This window comes from Equus przewalskii, chromosome 17 (assembly GCF_037783145.1).
Source record: "Equus przewalskii isolate Varuska chromosome 17, EquPr2, whole genome shotgun sequence".
Lineage (NCBI taxonomy): Eukaryota > Metazoa > Chordata > Mammalia > Perissodactyla > Equidae > Equus > Equus przewalskii.
The window spans coordinates 65,064,802-65,089,768 of record NC_091847.1 but is presented as its reverse complement, the minus strand read 5'-3'; the positions used below and the strand labels follow the sequence as shown (position 1 = coordinate 65,089,768).

The window sequence follows — 24,967 nt, the reverse complement described above, 5'->3', positions numbered from 1 at the left end:
AAAAAGTCATATTCAAGAAACAATCCAAGGATTTTCTGTTGTCTCCAAGCTATATTTATATTCTTCTATAGAAATACTTATTTACCTTAGCACCAGGGGAACCGGGGAATCCTGCAGTTCCAGGGGGACCAGGGGGTCCCTGAAAAAATGAAGTACAATTTCAAGAGCTCATCATCAAGTAAATGAAAGCTAACACTACTAGTAAATAACACGTGAGCACATACTCAGTACAGAAGACAATTATGCAGATAAAAATATTATTGATTCATAGACGAATATTATGTGGAGAAACAATGTGATAAAATAAAAAGAGAGTGAAGTCTAAAGTTAGAAAATTTGGAGCCCCTCACCCCACTTCTGCCACGATTCTGTGACTGTGCAGGTTATGCAGCGCTGAGCTCTCATTTATAAAATAGAGGGAACAGGTTATCTATTTTGCAGGACTCTTAATTGTCATATCCAATACTGGCTATTAACTGAGAGTGTCACCATACAGATGGTAGCAACTGGCCAAAGTATAACAAAAAGTATCGGAATTTTGTTCATGGGTTTAGTGTTTTTAGATTTGTTTATGGGCTTAGTGTCAGTTTGAATCAGAGGTTTATGAACAATGTTGAGTTTGGGGTCTACAATCCATATTATTCCAATATTCCACAATCTATAATTTCTCATTAACTTGAAGCAAATCAGGGTTAGATGAGAAGTTTCTTACCGGCTGTCCATCGCTTCCTCGAGCACCATCATTACCTCGAGACCCCTAAAAAGAGAAGTTTGTCTCAAGTATCTTCTTAATTCTAAAAGGCTGGTTATAAGTAATATTTTGACTAAAATTCTGACTCAATTGATGACTTTTCCACAAGTACATTAAAATCTGCCTACTAACTATATATTTTTAGTCAAATTGTTAAAATTCTGAGATATACAGCAATGATCTCATGTAGAAGAATTGGATTCTCTGTTTTACAGAACTGAATGTGAAATAATGGCTCTAATACCATATGCAAAGTTAACACTAAAAAAACAAAATCCTCAACAGAGATAATAACTAAAAAACTCTTACTTGTTTCCCTAGAATTATGGCTAAAATTTTATGGAGGTGACTTTAAATGCAATTTCATAGAAAAGAAATTTTCCCGCAGATTGTCACAGCCTGAAGACCTGGCTGAGACACTTATCTGTAATTGCACAAGGTCAGCAACAGTACTCACTGCGGCTCCCGGAAGTCCAGGTCGTCCTCTTTCACCAGGAGCCCCCCTAGGACCCTAGAGAATAAAATCAGAAGTATGGTTTTACTGTGAACTTGATACGTGGAAAAACAGTTGCTGAGGAAGCAAGGCGAATTTTGGGTTAGATGGAGGTTAACAGTAAAACTGAAAATTATACGAGAAACATAATTACCATGGGTCCAGGAGCTCCATTTTCACCTGGAAGACCATTTTCACCCTAGAAATGTATAAAATATGTTACCATTTTGTACCAGAGAAATTTATAATTTATTAAACACTCCATATTATGAAAAATTTTATGGAACCTAAGAAAAAGATATGCATTTTAACAATATCAAGTTTCTATTAGCATTTTATTTGCCATAAATCTCAATTTTTGCATTTTAAAAATGTGAGGATTGAGGCCGGCCCCGTGGCTGAGTGGTTAAGTTCGTGTGATCTCCTTGGGAGGCCCAGGGTTTGGCTGGTTTGGATCCTGTGCGGGGACATGGCACTGCTCATCAGGCCATGCTGAGGTGGCGTCCCACATGCCACAACTAGAAGGACCCACAACTAAAAATATACAACTAGGTACTGGGGGGCTTTGGGGAGAAAAAGGAAAAATAAAATTAAAAAAAATTTTGAGAAGTAAACAGAAGTAATCAATGAGTTCCTCAGGGGTGCGCCATCATTTCTAATGTAGGCAGTCCAAGTTATCAGCTTTCAGGGAAACTTTACTAGAACATCTTAATTAGTTTCTGTTATTTAGCTCCTAAAATGCAAAATTCAGGTGAATTTCGGGAAAAGCTAAACTCCAAAATATGAATCATAAATACAACTATAACATTTAAATAAATTTACTTATGAAAGTATGACTTTGTTGTGATTCACCTTTAATCCAGGAGCACCGGTTTCACCCTTTTCTCCGTTTCGTCCATCAAAGCCCTAGGAAGTAAAAGTTTTAAAACCTGTTCATAATCCAGAATGATTGAAAACATTACATTGAAATTTTTCTAACTAGCTTTTACCACATATCAATATTTTCAACAGTAACTTAATACAAAGTTCTTTTAAATGGATTGAAGACATTTGACATTGATTTTATAGTAAAGAATCGGAACTAATTAGGATGTACAATTTAGTCCAATTAGGAAATTGCCTTAATGTGGCATAGTAAATATCAATTTCATAGATTTTATTTCTAGCAAATTGACAGATTTTTGGCTCAGTTGGTTAAATCTACCTATGTTTTGCATGGAATAAAATTGCTTGATTCAATCTATAAATCGTATTGACTAAATCAATGAATAACATAGCTCTCAATAATACATTTTTATTCTTTTTTGACAGCGGTGATAAGAAAATTAAATTATTCTTTTGCAAGCCTTTCTGTACACTTAAAACTGGCATAATTACTTTGTGTAAAATAACTAGTTTGGTTAGCAAATAAAATTGATAGACTTTTTAAAAAATCAAATAAATTAGTTGTCAGAATCAATTTTGGTTAGACAAGTTAGACAAGTAAACACAAAGGGACCAGCTTATAGTCCGTTTAGAAACTCTACTTACTCTGTGTCCTTTCATACCAGGGAATCCAGGTATGCCAGCCGGACCTTTGATACCCTAAAACCAATGAAAAGAAAAGATATTAATGAACCTTCACATAGAATCACAATCCACTAGTAAAATGCCTTCTATTTTTAAGTTTAATTCAATTTAATTGTATAATAAATTTCAGGCTAAGATCATTGTGATTACTGCAATTAATTCATTGGATACTGAAGACTTACTGGAGGTCCAGGCAATCCTCTCTCTCCAGGTCGTCCGGGTCGTCCTGATTCTCCCTAGGTGGGGAAATAAACAATACATAGGTGCTTGTGCAGGAGAAAACACATTGTAGCCAATCAGCAAACTGATAACTTTGCATTTTTCTCCTCAAGGCCTCATGAAAATGATTGGGCTAAACATACAGTTGTCAGATCAGCTTTCTTAATAGAAGGAGTGAGGAGGGCTTCTCCCATCTCAATATAAATGTATGAACAATGCAGGCTTCTCTCGTCACTGAAATATTGTGACTATCTCTCAATCCAGTGATAAGAATTTGCCATTGGAAATTAAATGGGAAAGAAAGAATAGCATAATATTAAAAGTGTTTATAAGTTTTGAAATTCATAAAGTACTGATATCAATTTTTTCATTGCAAGAGGCAGAGAGAAGAGACATTTCTCCTCCCAGTAAGTGATTTATTCACTGGATGAATCTTCTTGACTTTAGGGGTTCTGTTAGTTTAGAATTCAATAAATGATATATGTAAATACTGTTTAGATATTCAAAGATTAATATCCGCTAAGATGTCATTATCAAAATTTTTTGAGTGAGGTTTTCCTTCTGAGATTCTGACATATGGTATATGCTATTCAGAATATTCCAAGTTAAATTTTGCCATATCCCCACTCAATCCTTAAAAACTTACATCTTTTCCGGCAGGACCAGATGGACCTATAGCACCAGGAGGTCCTGGAGGGCCCTGAAAATAAGGAAATAAAAAACAAATATATCTGTAGATTTTTCTGTTATAATCAATTTATTATTACATATTATGTGGATTCCTGGAAGGAACTTCCTTTTAGAAAATATTCTCAATATTTCTCATCATGAAAATGACATATTGAGTTAATATTATACCTATATTATCTCAGCTTTTACTGTTTATTCAACTTATTTTTAATGAAAATCAAAAGTATAATGTACCTGTATTTTATATCACATGTGTGTATTTATACACCCAAATGTACTTCTACAGTTTTTGAGATATTGAATTTTTAAATATATAAGTATTTCCAAATATTTTGAAATATTAAATTAAACTAACTTCCCCTTACTTCTCTATTTACACAGCATATTCTTCTGGACGACTCTATTAGATTATGTTTATTTCTACTATATTAAGTTTCAAAAATTCTATATCAGTAGAGTAGATATAAAGGTGAACTAAGGGACTACAGGAAAACTAAATCCCTGTTTAAGATAGAGGGTTTGTATCCACACCAGGAAATGGACTGTTGTGATGGCTAATCAGCCAGGGAATTCCTAGATTGAATAGTAAGTATCCAAGATATCTAAATCATGAAAAGACTCCCAAAGATCCTTGCAACCAGTACAAAACCAGTTAAGCTATTATAAAAATACTACATAAATTTTAAATGTAAGCATAAGTTTAATATATTCTTTGTAGGGAGCTATGATAAAGTTTAAGAAAATGAAGGTGGTTTCTATATAGAATTGTCAATTTATTAAATATAGATATAATTGTTACTTACTGCAGGACCAGCTTGCCCAGGTTCACCAGGGGGACCTTGGTATCCTGGAGAACCCTAGTGGATAGAATAACATGTACATATTTTTTAAGTGACTTAATCTTCATAGGATCCCTTTACAACTTGAAGACAGTATGAAATCAGGATTTGTGAATGTAGTCAGTGGATTTTATTCCAATTTATAAAGACTGAAACCAAAATTTTTCAGATCAGAATAAAGTTAATTTATTCCATTCCATCCACTTCATTCCACTGAAACTGAATTGTTTCGAATTTGAAGCCATATTAAAGGCAAATTAAACATGTGGTTTAATTTTACCAAGATTTTAATTGCTAATAGTTGTTGGTGGAAAGGAATTAAATATGAAATTCCAACATTTTTGAAGGAATGATAGTTTCTTGGTTGTGACTTCTCTACTTAATTGGGATCATGCACACTGGAATGGCTAAATTATAGCAGGATCTGTATTATCCTGACTTATATAACATGCACGAAGAAGAAAACACCACTATATATGTATTTCATGGCTGTACTTACAGGGGAGCCAGGATGACCAGATGCGCCAGGGGGGCCAGGAGGGCCGGGGGGACCCTAGAATGCAAATTTAAAGGGTAAATACAAAACAAGTGCACTGAAATACACTTTATCCAGGCATCATAGAGATGTCTCTGTTTAGGAATGATACGGACATCTCTAAAAAATGGGAACATATGTCAAAATGTGGTAACTATTCATGGATATGATTGATCTTATTAGATCTACAGTGAGGATCCCATTACAAAAATATCACTCTAAATGAAATTCCCACAGAATCAATAAAAATTATTGGTAAGTCTTATATTTTTTCAGTATTTCTTCCCAAAAGGGGATTCAAAATCTGGAAAAGTCCATGTAAAATGTTATGAGAATCTCTGCAATGTTAGGATGATACTGGTACTGGTGAAGAAGTGTTTTTTTGTCTGGCAGCCAAACTCACTGAGGAAAAATATTTATCCACATACTATAAATCCTAGTTTCTAAAAATGCTATAAATCAACACCAAAGTTCTCAGCTATGTCACTGAGTTACATTGACATGAAGATTTAGATGTGCATATGAGAATCATCATACATGGGACAATGCTGAATTAGAATTATAATCAATTATTTGTCATTGTTCAGAAATATAGGTTAAACTAGAAACCCTTCAGTTTTGTAGCATGCTATTTCTAAATACTGGTAATAAGTTTATAAAACTACAATTTGTAATTAAATTTTCTCTTGTAACCTCTTTTCTGGCATGTTAATAAGTAGTGACTTTTTTAGTTTAAGTGTGTTTTTTAGGAGCATGTTTAGGTTTTTTTCAGGTTTTTGATTGAAAAATAGGATTCATAATGTGAGTGTAGCTGAGTAAGACCAGATGTTTACGTAATTAATATAATTTTCCTTCTGGCTTTGAAAGATACAAAAAAGTCATAACTCAAAACTTTAAAGATTTATAAAATTCTCTTTATATAATTTACTTTATACCAAATTGAAGGGTCTTTTTTTAACTGGTCATTTGGACCTAGTGGCTAAAATTTTGTCCTCTCTAGTTTTACAAGTCACTAATATGGAGTCCAATAATCGGGCAGCAATCCTCCCTAATCCCCGAGAATCAGCATCATGCTCCATTTACACTTACGTACCTGTTACTGGCAGTGAAATGAGAGCCTCCCCTAGTGTAGCTTCTCCCGAGAGGCTGTCTACAGCAAGGGTCTTTTACAGGGGACCATGCATCATGCACATGTGCCCAGGTTTCAATATTCTTTTTGCTATTTTCTTCTATGAAAACTCTAGGTCATTTACATTGAGGAAAACCCTTCAGGTACAATGAAAATAGCTATCATTTACAGTAGAAGAACTTAAAGACTTGATGAATTCCGGAAATATTTGTATTTGATTTCAGGATTTGAGGTGAGATGTATGGTGATATTGGGCATTTATCACTCAGGTTGTCATCTAGAAGGTAGCATTTAATGAATGAAAATACATTAAAAGAAGATTCTGAACAACTTGGATGAGAAAGAGGAAAAGTGGAAGTGAAAAGTAAAATTTGGTTAAATTAGGAAATATATGAGTGTGAGACCTAAGCATGAAGGCAGGTGGGCCCCTGTATAGGTGTATAAGGTGTATAAGGAAAGAGTGGCAAACAGGCATGAAATGAGAGGCGGTGAGGAAAAATGAGTTAGGATAGAAGGATCATGATAATGCTACCATTTTATTTCCCAGCCTTACTAGAGGAAAACCTAGTTTGTACAATTCTGTAGTAATACTGGATTAACAGAAGAACCACCATTTGAAATTTCGCCAACTGGAAGGCTGAATAATGTTCTAAAATGCTGAGAAACACTTGTACATACAACTGGCCCCGGGTAGCCTGCGAGTCCTCCTCCTGCTACTCCAGCCTTGACATCATATGACTCATATTGGGGAGAATAGTTCTGTAGCAAAGAGACCAGATAGATATGATCATATTGGTATATAGACCATAGTTCTTTTCAAAAGCATTTAGAAGAAGTACATGCAACATCTACTATTCACTGATAGAAAGTTTCTGCATGCCAGAGGGTGTAGTATATACTATTTAGTCACCTTGCTTGTTCTGTCACTCTCTAGCTTTAGATGTTAGATAACCTACAGAAATACTTATGTAATGCACAAATCTTTTAACTAACTGTATGCAATGTTAATCTGCAATCATTTGTTCCTGTATGCTCTTACTCAAAATAATATTTCTAAGCGATATCCACAGCATTAGAAACATGACATCAAAGACTGTTGGAGCCTTGAGATAATATAATCTGACCTTCTTATTTTTAGCAGAAAAATGAAGACAAGTAACTTTCCCAACAGTTAATGATACAAGTAAAATTTATATCCCCTCGCTTCTGGTTAATAAGCCTAACAATCACCTAAAATAAACACTCCCATAGAAAATAAGCACAAGAATGATAAAAAGGCTCGTGTGCTTATTGGATTTCATTGGAAATTATTTTATTTTGAATTCTAGGCCTAACAATGGGTTCTGTTTGGTACCAGGATAAGAGTAAGTTAGATGACATCCTTGGCTTCTTGTTGAGTTGATGTTTGAAACACCTTTTTATAAACTCATAGCGATTTGTCTATATGTGTTTTCTAATTTCTTCTAATTACGCACAGCAGAAATTTTGTCTTATTTATTTGTTTTACATGCAGAATTAGTTGGTTGCCATGCTTTTCAAGAGGAGCATGTTGTACTCTGAAGGCTTGGCAAAAGTAGTTGCAAAGGGCTGAATAATCCTGTTGATTTGAAGTCAATACGGAGTGTTGTCCAGACTTTCAGAGGCTTTACCATTGGAGTTATCAAGGCAATAAGGTATAGTTATAAAGGCAATAAGCAATTCCTAAATTCTCTAGGTTAATTCTTTTAGGATGTGATAGTTCATTGCTCAAACATAGTGCATACGTTATATGCCTGCTGAGAAGTGGGAAATTTTGCAAAGATATAGTAGCCAAAGCATTAGCATTATGTGGAAAAGTGAATATTTATAAAGCACTTAGAATAGTGCCCAGCACATATAAGCACTAAATAAGAATTTGTTAAATACATAAAATCAGAAAATAGACATAAGAAACACACAAAGGTGAGAGGTAATATAGGCTAAAGAAAAGAAAATGAGCTAGCGAGTCTTAAAGGCAGGCATGTTTTAGGCCTGGAATGTATTACCTGACCACCAGTAGAGCATGATTCACAGATTCCAGGGGGGCCGGGAGAACCAGGGGAACCTGGTTGCCCTGGGATACCAGGGTCACCATTTCTCCCAGGAATACCAGGAGGGCCCTGAGAAAATCAGAGATAAAAATTAGTAAAACAGTGAAAAGTCCTAGTGATTCAGATTCATTACCAAATTGTAGCTTCTCTGCTTTGTAACAGAAGGAATCAATAAAAGTGATACATCTGCTTGGGAACACATACATTTTTGCCCAAATCCTGTGAATAATTTCGGTATAATTCATTCCTTTGTATATTGACCTATATTTTATTTTTCAAACTGAAAATGGGGATGAAGACATTATACAAAGCTTGGGAAATTTGAACCTTTACATGTACAATTATGGATTCTCAATTTGAGTTATTCTGTGTCATTTAAATGTATGGTACTCAAGGAAACATATGAATGAAGAAAGTTCAAATATGGAAAGGCTGTTAGACAAAAACCAAAGTGAACTACTCAAGGAATTAATTTCCTTCCACTGAAGAATGTTTACTTACTGGATCTCCCTTGGGGCCTGGACGTCCAACACCATTAGGAGGGCGAGTAGGCTAATAAATGGAAAAGATAACAGATTAAACAAAACATAAGAGCAACCTTCTCATGAAGTGTATCCCAATTTGCATATCTGTTTCTTAGCCCAAATCACATCCAATTCCTAGCTTAAACTGACATTCACCTTTTACTTGTAATACCAACATAATTGTTTGACAGACGCTACTTTCATTTCCTTTCAGGCTCCTATGATATAGGAACTATTCATACATTTAAATATGAATCTTGAAGATGTACAGATTATCTTTAAACTCACAGCTGTTGGAGGCTGTGGGCAAACTGCGCAGCATTCTCCAAATGGAATCTCTGGGTTGGGACAGTCTAATTCTTGGTCGTCACATATTATGTCATCGCAGAGAACAGATCCTGAGTCACAGACGCATATTTGGCATGGTTCTGGCTTCCAGACATCTCTATCCGCATAGGACTGACCAAGATGGGAGCATCCTCCTTCAGCAACTGGAAAATAATTTAGATGGTGTGATATTTTCATACGTTTTGCTGAAATGTGATTTTGTTATGCTGTCAAGACCATTTCCAGTAGCCAACGTGGAAATAGTTTGAAACAGATAATTTTTTCCTTTCATTAAACTAATTTGTGGGTATGTTCTTATAAGCATGCTTATGCAAAAAAATTGCAAATTAAATTACGAAGAATATCATATTGTCCCTACATAATTTGCTAAGTAGTAAGAGAATGCTTAAAATACTAAATCTGTTTATTAATGTCAAATTGGCACACCATAGTAAATTATCCTTAAGACAGTAAGTATTTTACTTTTGTTTGTAGTAAGAATTTAACACCAATGGAAATCCCACAAGCACTTAAACATTTTTTATTAATTGTATAATTGAAAACAAGCCTTTCTACTCAATTGCTATTCTTTATTTTAACAGTAGATGGGAGCATTAAACTATAAAGATGATTTTGTTACTAACAAGACTTTCTGGATTTTCTTAACCTAGTTGAGAAATTCGGGAGAATACGGAGTTACTCTTGGCAGCCCCAAACTCTTCCAGATTCCTGGGAAAACTTTAACAAAACTTATTGTATGTATTGAATATCACTGCTAGCTCTGTTGGGCACTGGTAGGTCAATATGATATGACATAACATATTGCATATCTCATATGAGTGTGAAGAGATTTCCAAATCACTAAAAAAAAGTTTTTTTAAAAAAAACAAATATTGGCAAGTAGTAAGTAAAAATAATATGGAAAAATATGAATCATGATCATGTGTTTTTGTGGCTTAAAATGGTCAAAAATTTGCTTCAACCAAAATTTTAGACTTGTTTCCTGATTATATGCAAGGTACTGAAATTTCAGCAGCTATTAACAATGAATCAGCTTAGGGGTTGCCAAAGTAAAACCTGGTCTCAATTCTTAAGGCATTAGCTGTGGATTGTGGTTAAATCCAAGCTTAGTTCTTGAGGATTACTATGATAGCTTGCCAGTAATTGAGTAAATAAACAAGAAATTTCTAGACATCTGCAAAAATTTTTGCAAACAACAAATGATAATACTGTTCAATATTTGTAGTTTTGTGAAATAGTGAAATTTTATTTTCCCAGAGCCAAGACCTTTAAAATGTCTGCTGAAAGAGGCCTGCTTGGGAAGAGGAAACAGTTTAACAACTACACTTTTTTGCTGCCTTGTGGCCAAGGGGCTGTGAGTGGGTCCTGAGATTTTTCCATCTGGATATATATGACTTTTTAAGATCCCGTTTCTATATTCTCTCCATATCCTAAGTAATAATGACTTAGATTATGCTAAATACTTTGGGTTTAGAGGTTTAGCTGGTTTAGTAAAAGTTCGCAAAAACAGGAGAACTTCAGAACCTGTAGACTCTATGAGGAGCAAAACTGCCTCTGTTCCTCATTTGCACTAGGTGCACAAATACAACTTTAATGATTTTGTGCAACACCCTTGATCAGTTCCAGAAGTTTAAAAGTCCACTCTCACTTTGTGTTATAATTTCCCAATGTAGTCTACAGGTACTAAAAGAAAGCATAATTGTTTTACTGCCATTTTAAGCAGGCAAGAAAGGATCTATTTATTTAGAAAAGTTATTCTAGTTCCTCCTCCATGTTTAAAACAGATACATGAGAACATTGAAAAGAAATATTGCCTAAGCTTTTAAAGGAGCATTCCTTTGTACTTAGGGAGCATAAAAGCTGAATGCCAAAATGATTACCTAATTCAAACGAAGTAGACCTATTTAAATGGTGTTTTGAAAGGTATGCTTAAGAGAAGCGCAAATAATTTTTTCCTATTATTATGAACATTAATAATATAAGAGGGTCTAGGCATTAAATTCATTGTTCTCTAGGCAGAACTGACATCTTTTATTTAAGAACTAAGCTCACTGGTTTTCAGAAAAGGTCTAAAAATTTTAGTGAGATAGAAGATTGTTTAATAAATTGCATGAAATGCATTCTTTGATCTTTGCGTTGGCTTTCTTTTTCTTAAAATGAACCATTTTAAAACTTTCTCTAAATTAACTTTATATGAAACGTTCCAATAGATTAGTTTCAGCTCACGATTTCCCCATTAATAATGTGGGTTTCAGTCTCCCCAGCTCCCTTGAAAATACCAGTCGTGTATAGAATGTTGACTAGAGGAGATAAAACTGTATTGTATACTTGAAATTTGCCAGGAGAGTAGATCTTATGTGTTTTCACCACACGCACACACCAAAAGGTAACTATGTGAGGTGATGGATGCATTAATTCACTTGATCATAGTGATCATTTCACAATGTATATGTATGTCAGATCATCACATTGTACATTTTAAATATACGCAGCTTTGTCAATTATACTTCAATAAAGCTGGGAAAAAAGAAAAAAATACCACTAGTTTATACTAATGATTCTTTCAGCTCTTTGTCTCTGGATCAAGAATATCTTTCTGCATTTAACACACGACCTGTGCTATAAAAATTAGCTACTGAATACTGATGATGTAGTAAAGACAAATGAGAATAACAGTTAAAGCCAGGGTGAAGTATCTCATGTTTTAAATATTTTCTCTTCCTATGTGCGTCCTCCGCCTTAAAATTAGTATGATTTTTCCCTTCTGTATTCATTCTCCCATGTCTACATCTCATTGAAAGTATCAGCACATCACTAGAAATACAGTGTTTCTTCTTTGCTCTGCAAACTGTTAAATAAATGAGCACAATATTGACTTATTAAAACTGTAAAGAAATTTATTAGAATTGGGCTAAACCAAAGTTATGTAAACGAAAATTGTTATTTAGCCTCTGGTTTCCGAATTTTATTAGAAACCATGTGTATTGTGCTTTTTAAAACAGAGAGGTCTCAATATAAAGGCTGAGTTATTTTAATGTACTTCTCTTTTTTTAAAAATGATGGGTTCTAAGTACAAGAAGGAAGTTGGACTATTTGAAAAGTAAGAACTATTGCAGTTTTGTTTGTTACTGTAATTTATTTCATATTCATTTGAAAGAAATTTGACTCTCCTGAAAAGTCAGTTCCTGTAGAAACTTATGGCTGAAAGTCAGACTTGTCTCTGTCACTCTACCTCAGTCACCTTTGTTGACAGAATGGAGAGTTTTACACAGTTTCCTCTATGTTTTCTATTCTGTGCAAGGCAAAATATGGTTGGCAATATGTTCTACCAGATGCTAAACCTCTTACACAAGTGTCTCCCAGCCCTCAGTTTTAGTACCATGGCCTAGCCATACGTGGGAAAATCATGGCGTGTCAAGAAAAAGAATGTTTTGTTTTCAAGAGGAATAAAATGTTCCAGTTAGTCACTTGCAGCCTTTAGAAATGGAATAGAAAATAGGATTCAGAAATAATAGTCATCTCATCCTAGTCCCTGCTTTTCTGAGACATCTAAATTCAGTGCAGCTTTGATTTAAAAAAATAAGTTAAATACCTTTGCCAAAATGTTAAATAAAATATCAAATAATCTCGTTTTTATTATTGGACAAGTAATAGATTTTCCAATTACTTCCTTTGCTGTTATTGGTTAAACTACGTTTCCTTGTTACCATTTATAATTAATTTTAAACTCGACTTCTCCTGTCACTTGGCATTTCTGTTCCTTATTACAAAGTACAGCTCTGAAATAATTTATTTGTGGTCACACAAGCAATGCAGTAGACTAAATCATCTCCTTACTGGGATCTAAATTATAAAACAAAATAAAGCTAGTATATGACATAATCCCCTCTCAGCTTCTTTTATTTCCGAGCTCTCTGTTTTGGAACTTTAGAGAAAAAGAAAACCAAGTAACATAATCTAATATTTTTAGATGTAGTTAAAGCTTTCCTTTTTGTTGTTTTTCCTTCCATTCTTCAAATGTTAACTTATACTGATTTGACATAATTTTATGACTAAAATTCTAAAAAATAATGCAAATTATGTTTATCTTTATTCCATTTTTGGAGTAAAAATAATATGCCCTGAAGCATCTAATCAAATTGTTAATTTAGCCTGAGTGACAAGTTTAATTTTTTTCTCTTCTCTTCTTACTGAATCCTTATCTGGGAAAAGGTGTTCTTTAACCTGAAAATCTAAAAATAACAGATGTGACATGCAAAGGATCATAACATTATTCTCCTGTTACTTTAGAAAGTTGAACATTCCATGTGTGACTATAGGGGGTTTATATGGTCTACAGATGAAAATAGTTGGGCTTTTAAATGAGACTAATGTTTGGGGAATATATATTTTTAGTAAATATGTTTCTGCTGCTTATATATTTATCAGAATATCTTAAAATATGCTAGATGAGTTAACAAAACGGACTTTGGAGGAAATATCTGTAAACCTTTAGAGATGGCTAATTTCAATTTTAATTTCAATGCTGCTTTGCATGGACAAGGCAGATTCTGCCTATTTTGCTCCCACCAAAAGACAAAAAAACTTAATGATTCATCATTTCTAGATGTTCCCTTGTTTTATTCTTCATAGATATCTGATTTTTATGTCTCCAATTAGAAATTTCTTTTAAGGTGATAAATATTTTGTCCTGCGAAAAATAGAAATAATTAGAGAATTAAAATGAAAAGGATCATATATCTACCCATCAGCAATTGTATTACAATATAATCTGATTAGTGACAAATTATAGGAATACTGATGAAAATATATTCTACTTGGTTTATTACAGTTGGCAAACATCTTTAAATTTTACGTCTGATAACCAAAATTTTATATCTTACCTTTCCTGTCACTAAGTCACTAAGTGCTTTAATTTCTTCCTTACAGTAGTTTTATTTTCCAGTGTTAGTAAAACTAAAACTAAGCAGAGCTTGCTCAGGATCTCCCACGTTGTAGGCACTGTTCTGAGGGCTTTGCAAGTCTATTTTACTTAATCTTCTCAAAGTCCTCGTGAAGTGAGTGCTATCATAGTCTTCATCTTACAGATGAGGAATCTGGACACAGAGATGGTAAATAATTTTCCCAAGGTTAGATAGTGAGGGGAAAAGCTAAGACGAGAACCTAGGAAAGCTGTCTCTAATTTGCTACTCGTAACTACCGCATCTAGTCCCTTTCTGCAGCTTGGAGGGCAGGGCAGGTTTAAAGAAGCCAGCTTCAAAGCTTTGTCCCATTATGGTTTCTAAACCCTGTCAACTTAAAATCAGAGCCTGCAAAGGCAGATTTTGTAAAGGGATAACAGTTTCCAACAGAATATCTTTTCTGTCTGATCTCAAAAAAAGAAGATACCATCTGGAGTTGAAATCTGTTGTTTATTTTCTCCTGACCTTCTGAAAATGACTTACATCTCCAAGGCCACCCTGATGACATCCAGACCACCAGCAGGATTAACGTGCTTGGGAGACCCAGGGTACGTTTTACTCTATACAAAGAAGCAGGATCCTAACAGCACAGCAGCAACAACAGACACATAAGGCTTCTGTATCCAATGCCAAAAACATATTTAGGATGTCTCACTAAGATACTGATTTTCAGAAAATATAGTTAGTAAATGATTCATATTAATGAACTTATAACTTCCTTAGAGGCTTCTCTTCTAAATTTGGACATCATAAACATACCATGCAGCTCCAAAGAGTGTTTCTCTGATTTTAATTAACTCAAGGAACACTGTCCCTGTTTGCCAGTCTCCACACCAAATAATATAGAAAACAAAGTTTCGGAAAAATGAATGCCATTTTACTGAAGCAGTAATTTCTCAATGTGAGTTTTCAAAGCAAATTTAACTTTTAATGGTTTCTGGATCCTTTATCTTTGGTTTTTACGTCCTTTGGGCCTTTTAATTTTTGCTCTCTTCTTTGAACTTTTCATTTTGTTCATTAAGATTACATTTTAAATGGCAATTCTTGACCTCAGTCATGGAAAATACAAGGGTTTTATTAGTTAATCTGAAAGGAATCCACTTCTGCTGTGTTTTCATTAGGCACAGACAGAAATTCTAGTGGTTAATGTAACTTCCCAAACTGCAGTTAGCAAATGATTTGTGTAAGAATAGCTATCTCATTTTTTCCGTTGTCATCTTGACATGAAACAGGCAAAGTTTCCCTTTTGAAAACTTTGGATTTTTTTACACCATATGACACCCCCCCCACCTTTTTTTTTTTTTTTGAGCATGGAAAACAATGGGACTGAACTGTTTTACAGGGAAAACTGTTTTACAAGAAACAGTCCACTGAGACATTTCCAGAAAGTTATTGTAGACCTGGAAACTTTACAAATGTTCTTCATGTCCAGCAAAGGCAACAACATCTTTCATTTTTAAAACTTTAACTCTTAAGAAATCCACTTTAATCACTTCAAGGCAGTGATATCATTTCATGTTACAAAATAATAGAACTGGGCTACATAATCTTTGGAACTCTGCACCAAAGAAGAGTCATCCGCAATGGAAACCATGGCTTTTTGGTAGAGGGCGCTCTTCTCTCTGAGTGACAGCTCAGGGTCTGGCGTGCGACTCTAGACGTGGAACAGGGGCTTTCTGAGGAGCTGTTTTTTAGTCTCAAATCTACTCCTGGGAAACTTACAGCCAACGATTCTTGATTTTTTAAAAGAAGCCTGTAGCTGAGACATCAACCCAGGAATCTGAATTAGTTAAAAGGTACCTAGTCACAGTCTTTCCTTCTTTCCCAGAATTCTTCCAGTGACTTTGGTCTTTTCACTCATACTACTAAGATGTTTGATTCCAGAATTTAATCAGAATTCCTATTCACCTACAGACCTTTAGATCGTCTGATGTTGAATACTCTGGAAGTAGTAAAGAAATGCAAGGTATCATGAATGAAAAACACAAAATCTTGTATCAGTACTTTATTCACTTAGAATTTATGTTATTACAGAACTCAAGATAATTTCTGGTTAAATCATAAGTGATTTAAAAAATAGATTTACCAATTCAAAGTTGAGTGTTAAACAGAAAAAATCTACCTTTTTCTCACCTTTAGAAATTCATTAGCTCATACATTTTCTAGGGCATTATATAATTTTTAGTATCTCCTTTCAATGACAAACAGTTACAAAAGTAAGAAAATTCTGGATTTAATGTTTATTTTATGTTCTCTAATTACCTAGGATTTAACAGAATTTTAGTTCTAGTCTTAACTTTGTCACTTCCTCATTGTGTAATCACAACCAAAATTCTGAACCTATGTTATATGACCAACAATGAAATCTGTGAGCAATCACACAGTCTCTCCTCTTAAAAGTACAATTATTTCCAGTGATTTTATGCTATATTTTTTCATTGGTTTAGTATGTTTGATTTTAGGGAGAACACAAAGCAGAAAACTTGAATGTTACTTGATCAGTTACAAGTTCTCTCTTTAAATATAGTGGAAAACAGACATAATCTGTAATAAGGAACTGATTCTAAATCCATTTACAGTTCTGTAATTCTAAAGGAATTAAAGACGCACAGTTCATTATCACACTGAAATTACAAGTGTACCAAAATATCATCTCAAACATTAGAACACTTTTAGTTAAAATAAAGTTTATCTCTTTGCCCCAATGAAGCAATATTACTTAGCAATAGCTCTCTATCCATTTATCTATCTATCTAATAAGTAGTAGCTAAAATACTTAGGTCACATAAGGACTACATCAGAAACTTGACAAATATTTGAAAAAATAGTTATATGTTATATGTGGCATAGTTATATGTGGAATTTTGAAAAGGGCCATAGCATTCAAGCTTATTTGAATGAGCTCATTTGTGTGGGAGTATGTGTGTTTGGCAATGTTTTATCAGTAATATACTAATTTTCTTAGGAAAGTAGTGTTTAATATTTAAAATTCACACGTAATATTTTTAAATCTCGTTATAAAATACAGAATCCAGCTGTGTAACATTTGTCTTGGCTTTGGTTATGTAGATGTAACTACGTCTGTCAGCCACTAGGGGGCGAGTCCTTGTGTTTAAAATTTGGCATGTTTATAAACTACAGGAAATACAAAACAGACCACATTTCTTTATTAGTGGAATAAAATATACGAATTAAACAGAACTTTCACAAATTTATAAAAAGACCAAAATTCTTTGTGAGGACATGTTTTATGCTCCAGAAAATTCATGCAAGTAGACTAGAAGTTGGTGTTCATTAGAAGTGTGCTACTTCACTGTGGGCTGCTCAGGGCATGTATGCCCCAGAACTGCATATGAGTGTCCTTAAGGGGCTGTTCATTCAGCCACCTCCTGTAACCTCCCTCATTTAGTTCACCAGCAGGGTTTCTTTTTTTTTTTTTTTTTAATAAAACCTGTAGAGAACATAAGATGTACTATGTTTAAAAACGTATTTTTCATGACAAACAAAAACAAGAAGCTAAACAGAATCCCTTTCAACTTCTTTTGAACCTAAAAGCTACAAATGTATTAGGAAAATATAATAGCTATTTATTATTTTCTGCATCTAAAGAGGAAGGGAAAATAAAAAGAATTTATCGATGTAAAGGTAATGTAGGTATCAAACACTTTTTTCCCTTCTAAAGTTGAATTGAGAAGAAAAATAGCCATAGAGCTAATAAAAGATTGTAACCCCAGGCACCTACAAATATTTTGGCCATCTTTTGAACTAGACACCAAAGATTTGGGTGTTTTCCAATAAATGGGAACTCTCTGAATTATTTTTCCAGAAATCAGGAGAATTTAAGAGCTTTAAAAAAGATGAAAGTCTTTATTGAGGTGAGAGTGTGGTAGTAGTCATTTGGTATCCTAGCCAAGGACTAGAGTTGTAGCATCTTCTGGGGGAGACAGAATAGGGAGGGAAAGGGGAAAGAGGATTGAGGTTCTAGGGAAGGAAAGGGGTAGGGGGCAAGAGGAGAGAAGAAAGAAAAGAGATGGAGGCATAGGGAGGACACATGGGAATGAGGGAGGGGTAATAGAGGAGGAGGAGAGAGGAGGAGAGATGGACTTGCCTAGGAAGGGGGTGGAGTGATGAGTGAAGGAAGCAAAGGAAGGAAGAGGTCCAAGGCAGCCAAAAGGGGTGGAGAGATAAGAAGGAAGGGAAAGGAAGGGAGAAGAGAAATAAGGGGGAGAGGAAATGAAGGGAACAAGGAACATGGGCGTTGCTTCTTTTGTAGCCACAGGCTGAACATAACTGAAGAAATGTCACTGGGTATTCCCCTCCCCCTCAGCTTACATATATGACTTGTGAGGATATCAAAGATATTTGACAGTAAAAACAGAAAACTATTTTCAGACACCATGTTTGCAAAAACTATAGGTTTAAAGAGAAACACTTTTGATTATGTGCAAATGGAAATTGATGTGTAATGATTTCTTTTAGCACCTTCAAATTTAGCATTTAAATATTTATTCCTGTAAAAGTTTGTATTCCAATTTGTCCTGTATTTTCATGACTAAGGTGAACACATGAATTAAAAGAAATATTTTCACATAATCAAATAATGAGACAACTGTGGTTTGGGGGAAATTAGAACATGAAAACCATTGTTTGCACTTAGAAAATACAACAAATTAACTTTTTGAAGTCAAGCAGTATAGTGTCTTTACCTTGTTTGCAGAACACTGAAACATTCCTGTTGAAAATATTTTTAAAAATATTCTCTTCATTAATGCAAATGCCGTGAAAATGTAGAAGATGTGTAAAACACTAGACCTTTAACAATATGCTATTAGAAAACATGTATTAATCAACCATGGAAGTGCTTGAAACAGCATAAAGACAGAAACTATGAAAAAGTTTTACCAGTTTGAATCCGTTTCACAGAACATTGAAGATATTATCTTGTCATTTTATAGAAATACATTCAACAATTCTAATAATGTATTTTCCTTTAGACTATTCTTAATGCATGCTATTTTTTAAATGCGTTATCCTATTGGGAAAACAATACTCAATATTCTATCCTTACAAAGAATCCAGCATACAAAGGAGAACATAAAACTATTACAAGAGTCCAATGACTTCCAGACTGCGGAGGGAAGCATTCCAAGATGTTAACCATCCAGGAGGGGAACTTTTAAAAGCCATTTTAAAAGTTTCCAGCACCGTTAACATGCAAACAAGTTAGTACAAGAACATCTTTATCTTAAACCAGAGAACTTTTAAATAGAAAGTCACAATATTCTTTCTGAGCAAATGTAAAAAGGCACCATCCTGTTAAGTTCTACGCTTCACCGTTGGGAGCTTACAGAGGAAAGTAGCTTTTAGGAGACTGATTTTCCCTTTACACCTCTTTGTAAGGAGAAGTAAAAATAAAAACCCCCGTAAAGTTTCTGGAAATCAGTACCTACTCACCTTCCTGTTGTGCCAGAATAAGAGTGGGATGAAGCAGAGCAAGCAGTAACCAGGTCCCCTTTTGCACAAAGCTCATCATGTCTAAATATCAGACATGAGACTCTTTGTGCAAAAAGGAGAAAAGAAAAGCAGTTCAAAGTAGCACCATCAGTTGCTCCCTGCCCTCGAGCACCGGGCCCGTCATAAAACTCAGCCACTGAGATTCCTGTGCTTTGGCCTTAAATAGGAAAAAGTTTGGCTTCCCTCACTTTCCAGCCCCTTTCTGAAACATGAGAGCAGCACCCATCCCCTCAGCAGTAAAAGAAATGATTAATATGTCTTTTTCCCTTATAGAAGACACAACCCACAAAGGGAGAAAAAGAGCACATCTGGAGCTTGTGTGCATCTGTTTATGTATAAGATGTTACATATTTTAGTCACATATATGTTTGTATAACTTAAGAATATATATCAAAATGCTCTGCCTGGTGTTTAAATAAAAGAATTAAATATATGTACTTTTTGTTTCCTCTTATAACATTAACAACTGTAATTTTGAGAAATCCCTTGATGCCCTTGTCTTGGGCAAGGCTAATTTGCAAACCTTATCTTCCTAGAAGTTTTTTTTATTGGGATTTTGCCAGGATCCACCCTAACTCAATTTAAGTAGGGAACTGTGAAAGATTAACTGAAGGAAAAGCCTCTGCCTGTCCCTTCCGCTCATCCACCCACCCTGGGTCCCGGAAGCTCAATTTCAGGTAAATGTCAAAAGACTCAGCATCTGAGCTATGTTTGAATGGCATCTGAAGAGTTAGATGCTTATCTATAGCTGTTTCTATTTCTCACAAATATCTGTAGCCAGCCAAACAGTGATTTCTTCTGAGATCTCAAATTTTTATGCTGCCTGAACAGATTTTTCTAGAGAGAAATTTAGACTTTTCATGTCTTGACTTTGTAAGAAACAAGAAGAGAAAGAGCCTATCCCATGGAATATCAAAGTACCAGAAGAAGGTCTCATTTTATCTGGATTAGTATAAAGATTGGTATAAATATTTCTAAATTTATACTTTTATATGCATAATTTCCAGGCCACGTTAATATACGTAATACACACATTAATAATTTTCAATATATTTCTGGATCTAGGGAATAATTTCTGGGTTGTATTTGAAAAAGGGGTAAATGCCATTTATGAAAAATCTTTGTAAGAAAAATATGCTTGTCCACAGTATCCTTATTTCTAGTAATCATGATATTTCTTTACGCCCTAGTCATCAATCCATAGTTCATTCATCTGTATGTTCCACACAGGCTCTTCAATTCTGATCAAGGTCATCAGCATTTATTTTATTTTTTCTATGTTAACCATACTCATCTCCATGAATGTATGTGCACATAAAACTCTCCCCACTTCACAACAATTCACGGAAGTCATTTCTCTAAGATCCAGCTCAAAACTTTTGTCCTTTAAACTTGTTTTCATCTTTCTCTTTCTCCCTATTCATGTTACCCAATTTTTACTCAATTCATACGCTATATGTACATTCCCAGGTGTATATCTTTTCTGTAAGCATGGACAGTGGCTCACTTGCCTCCCTACAGACCCAGTTACAAAAATTACAAAGATGTCCTAATATAGATGACATCATCTGATGACAGGAAAAGAGAACTAGTTGGACCAAGCTCTTGTGCATCTTTTGATTTTAGAGTGGAGAGTCACTACTTGAAGAAAAAAAAGTAACGATTGAACTGTCATGAAGATAAACTTTTCTACTGGATCAAAATGGAGATGTTGGGGAAAAAGACTATTACATACATCTTTCTGTCTTCCAATCATCTTTATCCTGTACTTTAAAAAAATTCTCTTGTATTTAAACCCATTCAGAACTATGATTCATTTTTCTCCTGGTGTCTTTGACACTTGCAAAAAAATTCATATATCTATTCACTATCTTAGTGTTTTAGATGGTTAATGAGAGTTGAAGTTTATTGAATTTCTTCGTTATTTCCCAGTGTGAAAAATTAGATGTATTATTTTTTAAATAATGCTTTTTATGCTTTGTTTTGGGCATTACATGTACAATTTCTATTGTATTTTTGGTTTATCCTAAAGTTCTTAACTAAAATATTCTTAAATAGAAGTTTTACACTCATGGGAAAAATTCATGATTGATGCACTCATTTAAGAAAAGTTAGCTGATATTTTGCACGTAAAAGCATTGTTGTATTTCAAGATATCCATGAGAGATCCGGAGATAAGAAATCTCATACTCCAGATTTTCTGATTTAGCATTCTTCACTATCTTGAGCATTTTTAGAGGTCCTGTACCAGAATCCTTTGCATTCTGTATCCCAGATCCTATTCCTCCTCCTCATGTCAGTGTTTTCTAATACAGTGTCTAGATGGGTGTGGATCTGAGCTGGTGTCATGACTGGGTAAAATACCCACACTGGTGAATCCTATCATGCAGTCCAAGAGCTGGTGTCCTCATAGTAATCTAGACATATTTTTTTTTCTATATATCCCTGACTTCACTGACATTAACCAGCTCACATAACGTTTCGTTTTGCTCTCTGGATTGCATTTGGAGTTTTAACACAAATCTAAACACCTGCAGCAGCCAAAACACTGATTAATCTGACTCTCCTCTAACAAAAAGAGTGACTGGAAAGATGAAGCAAAGCAAGGGTGTGGCAGATTATCAACCAAAAATTCAAATCCTTTCCAGTTCATTGGAAAACGCATCTTGGGGGAGATGCATAAGCACAGCTGTGATGAACTCAGTAGGCCAGTGAATGTCAGCAGTGCTCTCTACAATAATAGCAAGAAGAAAATCGGTTATCTCCATCATGAAAAACACATGGAAGAGAAGTCTTTCTCTCTCTCCCTCTCTTTCTCACTTGTACTGCCTTATGTGTGATCTTCTTTTTTAAGCCAAGGAGATGCATTATTTTCATGGACATTTTCTATATGCCTTCAAATCACTGTAAGCCCCTTTAAAATGTATCTGTGATAAGATTCACTTAAAAATACACTGAATCCGTGGCAGAATTGCTGCTTAAAATAGGGTATCTTACTACAATTGTAAAATACAAAGCAAATTTTCTTTGCTATTCCTGGAGAGGTGGATCCGGAGTTCACTTAGTTTACATTGGTGATGCCGCGTTTGGAGAGTTGTGCTCCCTTTAAAAGAATTTGAACCAATGCCAATATGTTTGTAGAAAAGCCAGAAATATGGTTGAAAAATGTCATGTTGTAGTAGAAGGACTTGGGCATATCTAACCACAGACATATCCAAGATTGAGGCAATGACATTGGTGGTGGGACCTGACAGGCAAATATTTGAGTGATTCCTGTGACCAATTCCTCAAGAGGCTTTTCTTTAATTTCCTCTTCGTCCCCGAGGTAGAGTTAATTGTCCCTTATCTTTGTTCCTATAGAACTATATTGATAATCACTTCTCTTTAGCTTAGAAATTTTACTTTTGGACAGGGCTCACATTTCCTTGACATTTAGTAAAATGAAGTGAGCTACAACTTACTCATTTGGGAAACGATAAATATCTCTATTCCTGTCTTTTTTATATCCTTTACAGTTAAACCCGAGGTTCCACATTTCTCCTCTTGTATTTTTCAGCTGAAAATTACCCCAAGACTGAACAGAAAGTTCAAAGAGGTTACACGACTCTGAAAATTACTCATTGGAATTGGAATTAAACAGCACATTTTCCAGATTTTTTTTCACCATGTTTTCCACTTGGATTAGTCATTGATTGTGGTAATGATATTTTTATGCAATTTAGGAATTGGGTGAATACAAATTTGGCACTTACTTCAGTATTTTTTCTAGTGGGGGATTGTAAAAGGATGGAGAGAAGAGAAAGGATAAAATTGTAGACTGACTGGCAAATTAGAAAGAACACTGTCCTCTGGCTTATCATTAATCTTTAGGTAATTTCCAGTATTGCTATAATTTAAAAAATTTTGAGTAAATACTCATTAATTTATAGTGAATGATGAAGTCCATTCTTAGGGCATGCAAGAGGATTCACATATGTGTTTGTGTGTGTTTATAAGTGTGTCTGTGTTTATGTCTATATACATATAGAAATATATATATGATACATATACACATATACTTTTAAAGGGTGGCAAAAATTTGAGCAGGTAAACTTTCCTGGAAACTGCCTTAATGTACATGTTTGAATTGTGAAAGTTTCTGGAGTATTGTGATTCTGTCCTCCTGAATGAAGTCTTAATATATTTATGATTCAATGATGATTTATTTGACATCATAATTATTATAATTATATTTGAAAATTCATAGAAAATTGGAATTCGTCTCATTACCTAATACCCTGACTCGTTCCAGAACAGTGTGATTATAAATTTTGCTCCAAAGGTGACACAGAGGCTGGGATGCAACGTCTTGTAGGAGTTTAGGAGCTCCCTGTTGGGTCTTCAGCTAACTTAATCATTCTCAGGATTGAACCTCCACTCTGCAAATCCCCAGGAGACTCTCTATCAGATTTAATTTGTCATCTGAGTCATACTTAGGAATTTTCAGCAGTATCCAACACAGCTGCAATAGCTTTTCAAATGTAGCCAGTTCTGTCTGAAGATAAAAAGAAGGCCCAAATCACGATCTTCTGATAGAAGCATGAAATAGGCTGAAGCCAGACTCATTGGATCTGTGTGATTCAAATGGAGATTGATTTTAATTCTTATCAATATTTCTTATATTCAGATATTCAATGAGGGCCCATATTTAGGGTCATTTCATCCAAATAATTCTTAAGATCACAGGAATTTAGAGCCTTCTGCCTCTCTCCCAAAATAAATGGAAGTAAATGTGGCTTTTCCACGTTTAACTTATCATGACTATTACTCTAGCCAGCTAACTTCTCGTAGGTCAGCATTATTGCTCATGTAAAAAATATTCTGCTTAATTGTCTGAAGACTTCGTTTTCGTCTATACATTAAATCATGTTTAAAGAAGCTGTATATTTAGGTATGCTATTGCTTATGGAGTAATACCAACGTTAGATTCTTGGTAGAAGGAGTCTATGGAAAATGGGCTCCTTTTGTTCCCAAGGATCGAAGTGCTGCCCTCTGGAGTCTTGGCTTTCATGTGGCAATGTCCATTTTAGTAGCTTTGCTTTATATTAATATTTATTTATCTATTTACTTTATTCCTGCTTACAGGTTACTCTCAGTTTTCACTCATACCCCCTTTTTAAAATCATGCACAGCAGCGAGCACAGTCCCTTGTACAGAATATGTAATTGATAAATGTAGAAAAGAATGACTGGATTGGAATGGAGTATTTAAAATATTAGGTGTTCTCTTTCTGCCATCTTGGGGCCTGCAGAGGCCTGCTGGGAACAGGACTTCAAAAATAGCAGGT

The 24,967-nt window shown here is 34.6% G+C and overlaps 1 protein-coding gene across 2 annotated transcripts in view; it reads right to left on the bottom strand.

Annotated features, from left to right (window-relative positions):
* COL3A1 (collagen type III alpha 1 chain) overlaps positions 1–19,897 on the bottom strand; it is a 40,148-nt gene extending 20,251 nt beyond the window's left edge. The window contains exons 1-15 of one of the 2 annotated variants that reach the window (XM_008508902.2): positions 19,582–19,897; positions 9,107–9,309; positions 8,796–8,846; positions 8,250–8,363; positions 6,904–6,984; positions 5,061–5,114; positions 4,526–4,579; positions 3,679–3,732; positions 2,996–3,049; positions 2,775–2,828; positions 2,097–2,150; positions 1,399–1,443; positions 1,209–1,262; positions 713–757; positions 86–139 (exon numbers count right to left, since the gene is read on the bottom strand). In XM_008508902.2, coding sequence (XP_008507124.1) covers positions 86–139; positions 713–757; positions 1,209–1,262; positions 1,399–1,443; positions 2,097–2,150; positions 2,775–2,828; positions 2,996–3,049; positions 3,679–3,732; positions 4,526–4,579; positions 5,061–5,114; positions 6,904–6,984; positions 8,250–8,363; positions 8,796–8,846; positions 9,107–9,309; positions 19,582–19,660 — 1,050 coding nt within the window. In that variant the 5' untranslated portion in view covers positions 19,661–19,897. The remainder of the gene's footprint in view (positions 1–85; positions 140–712; positions 758–1,208; positions 1,263–1,398; positions 1,444–2,096; positions 2,151–2,774; positions 2,829–2,995; positions 3,050–3,678; positions 3,733–4,525; positions 4,580–5,060; positions 5,115–6,903; positions 6,985–8,249; positions 8,364–8,795; positions 8,847–9,106; positions 9,310–19,581) is intronic. The other variant, XM_070580400.1, reaches the window with a different exon arrangement.
* Between the last annotated feature and the right edge of the window lie 5,070 nt (positions 19,898–24,967).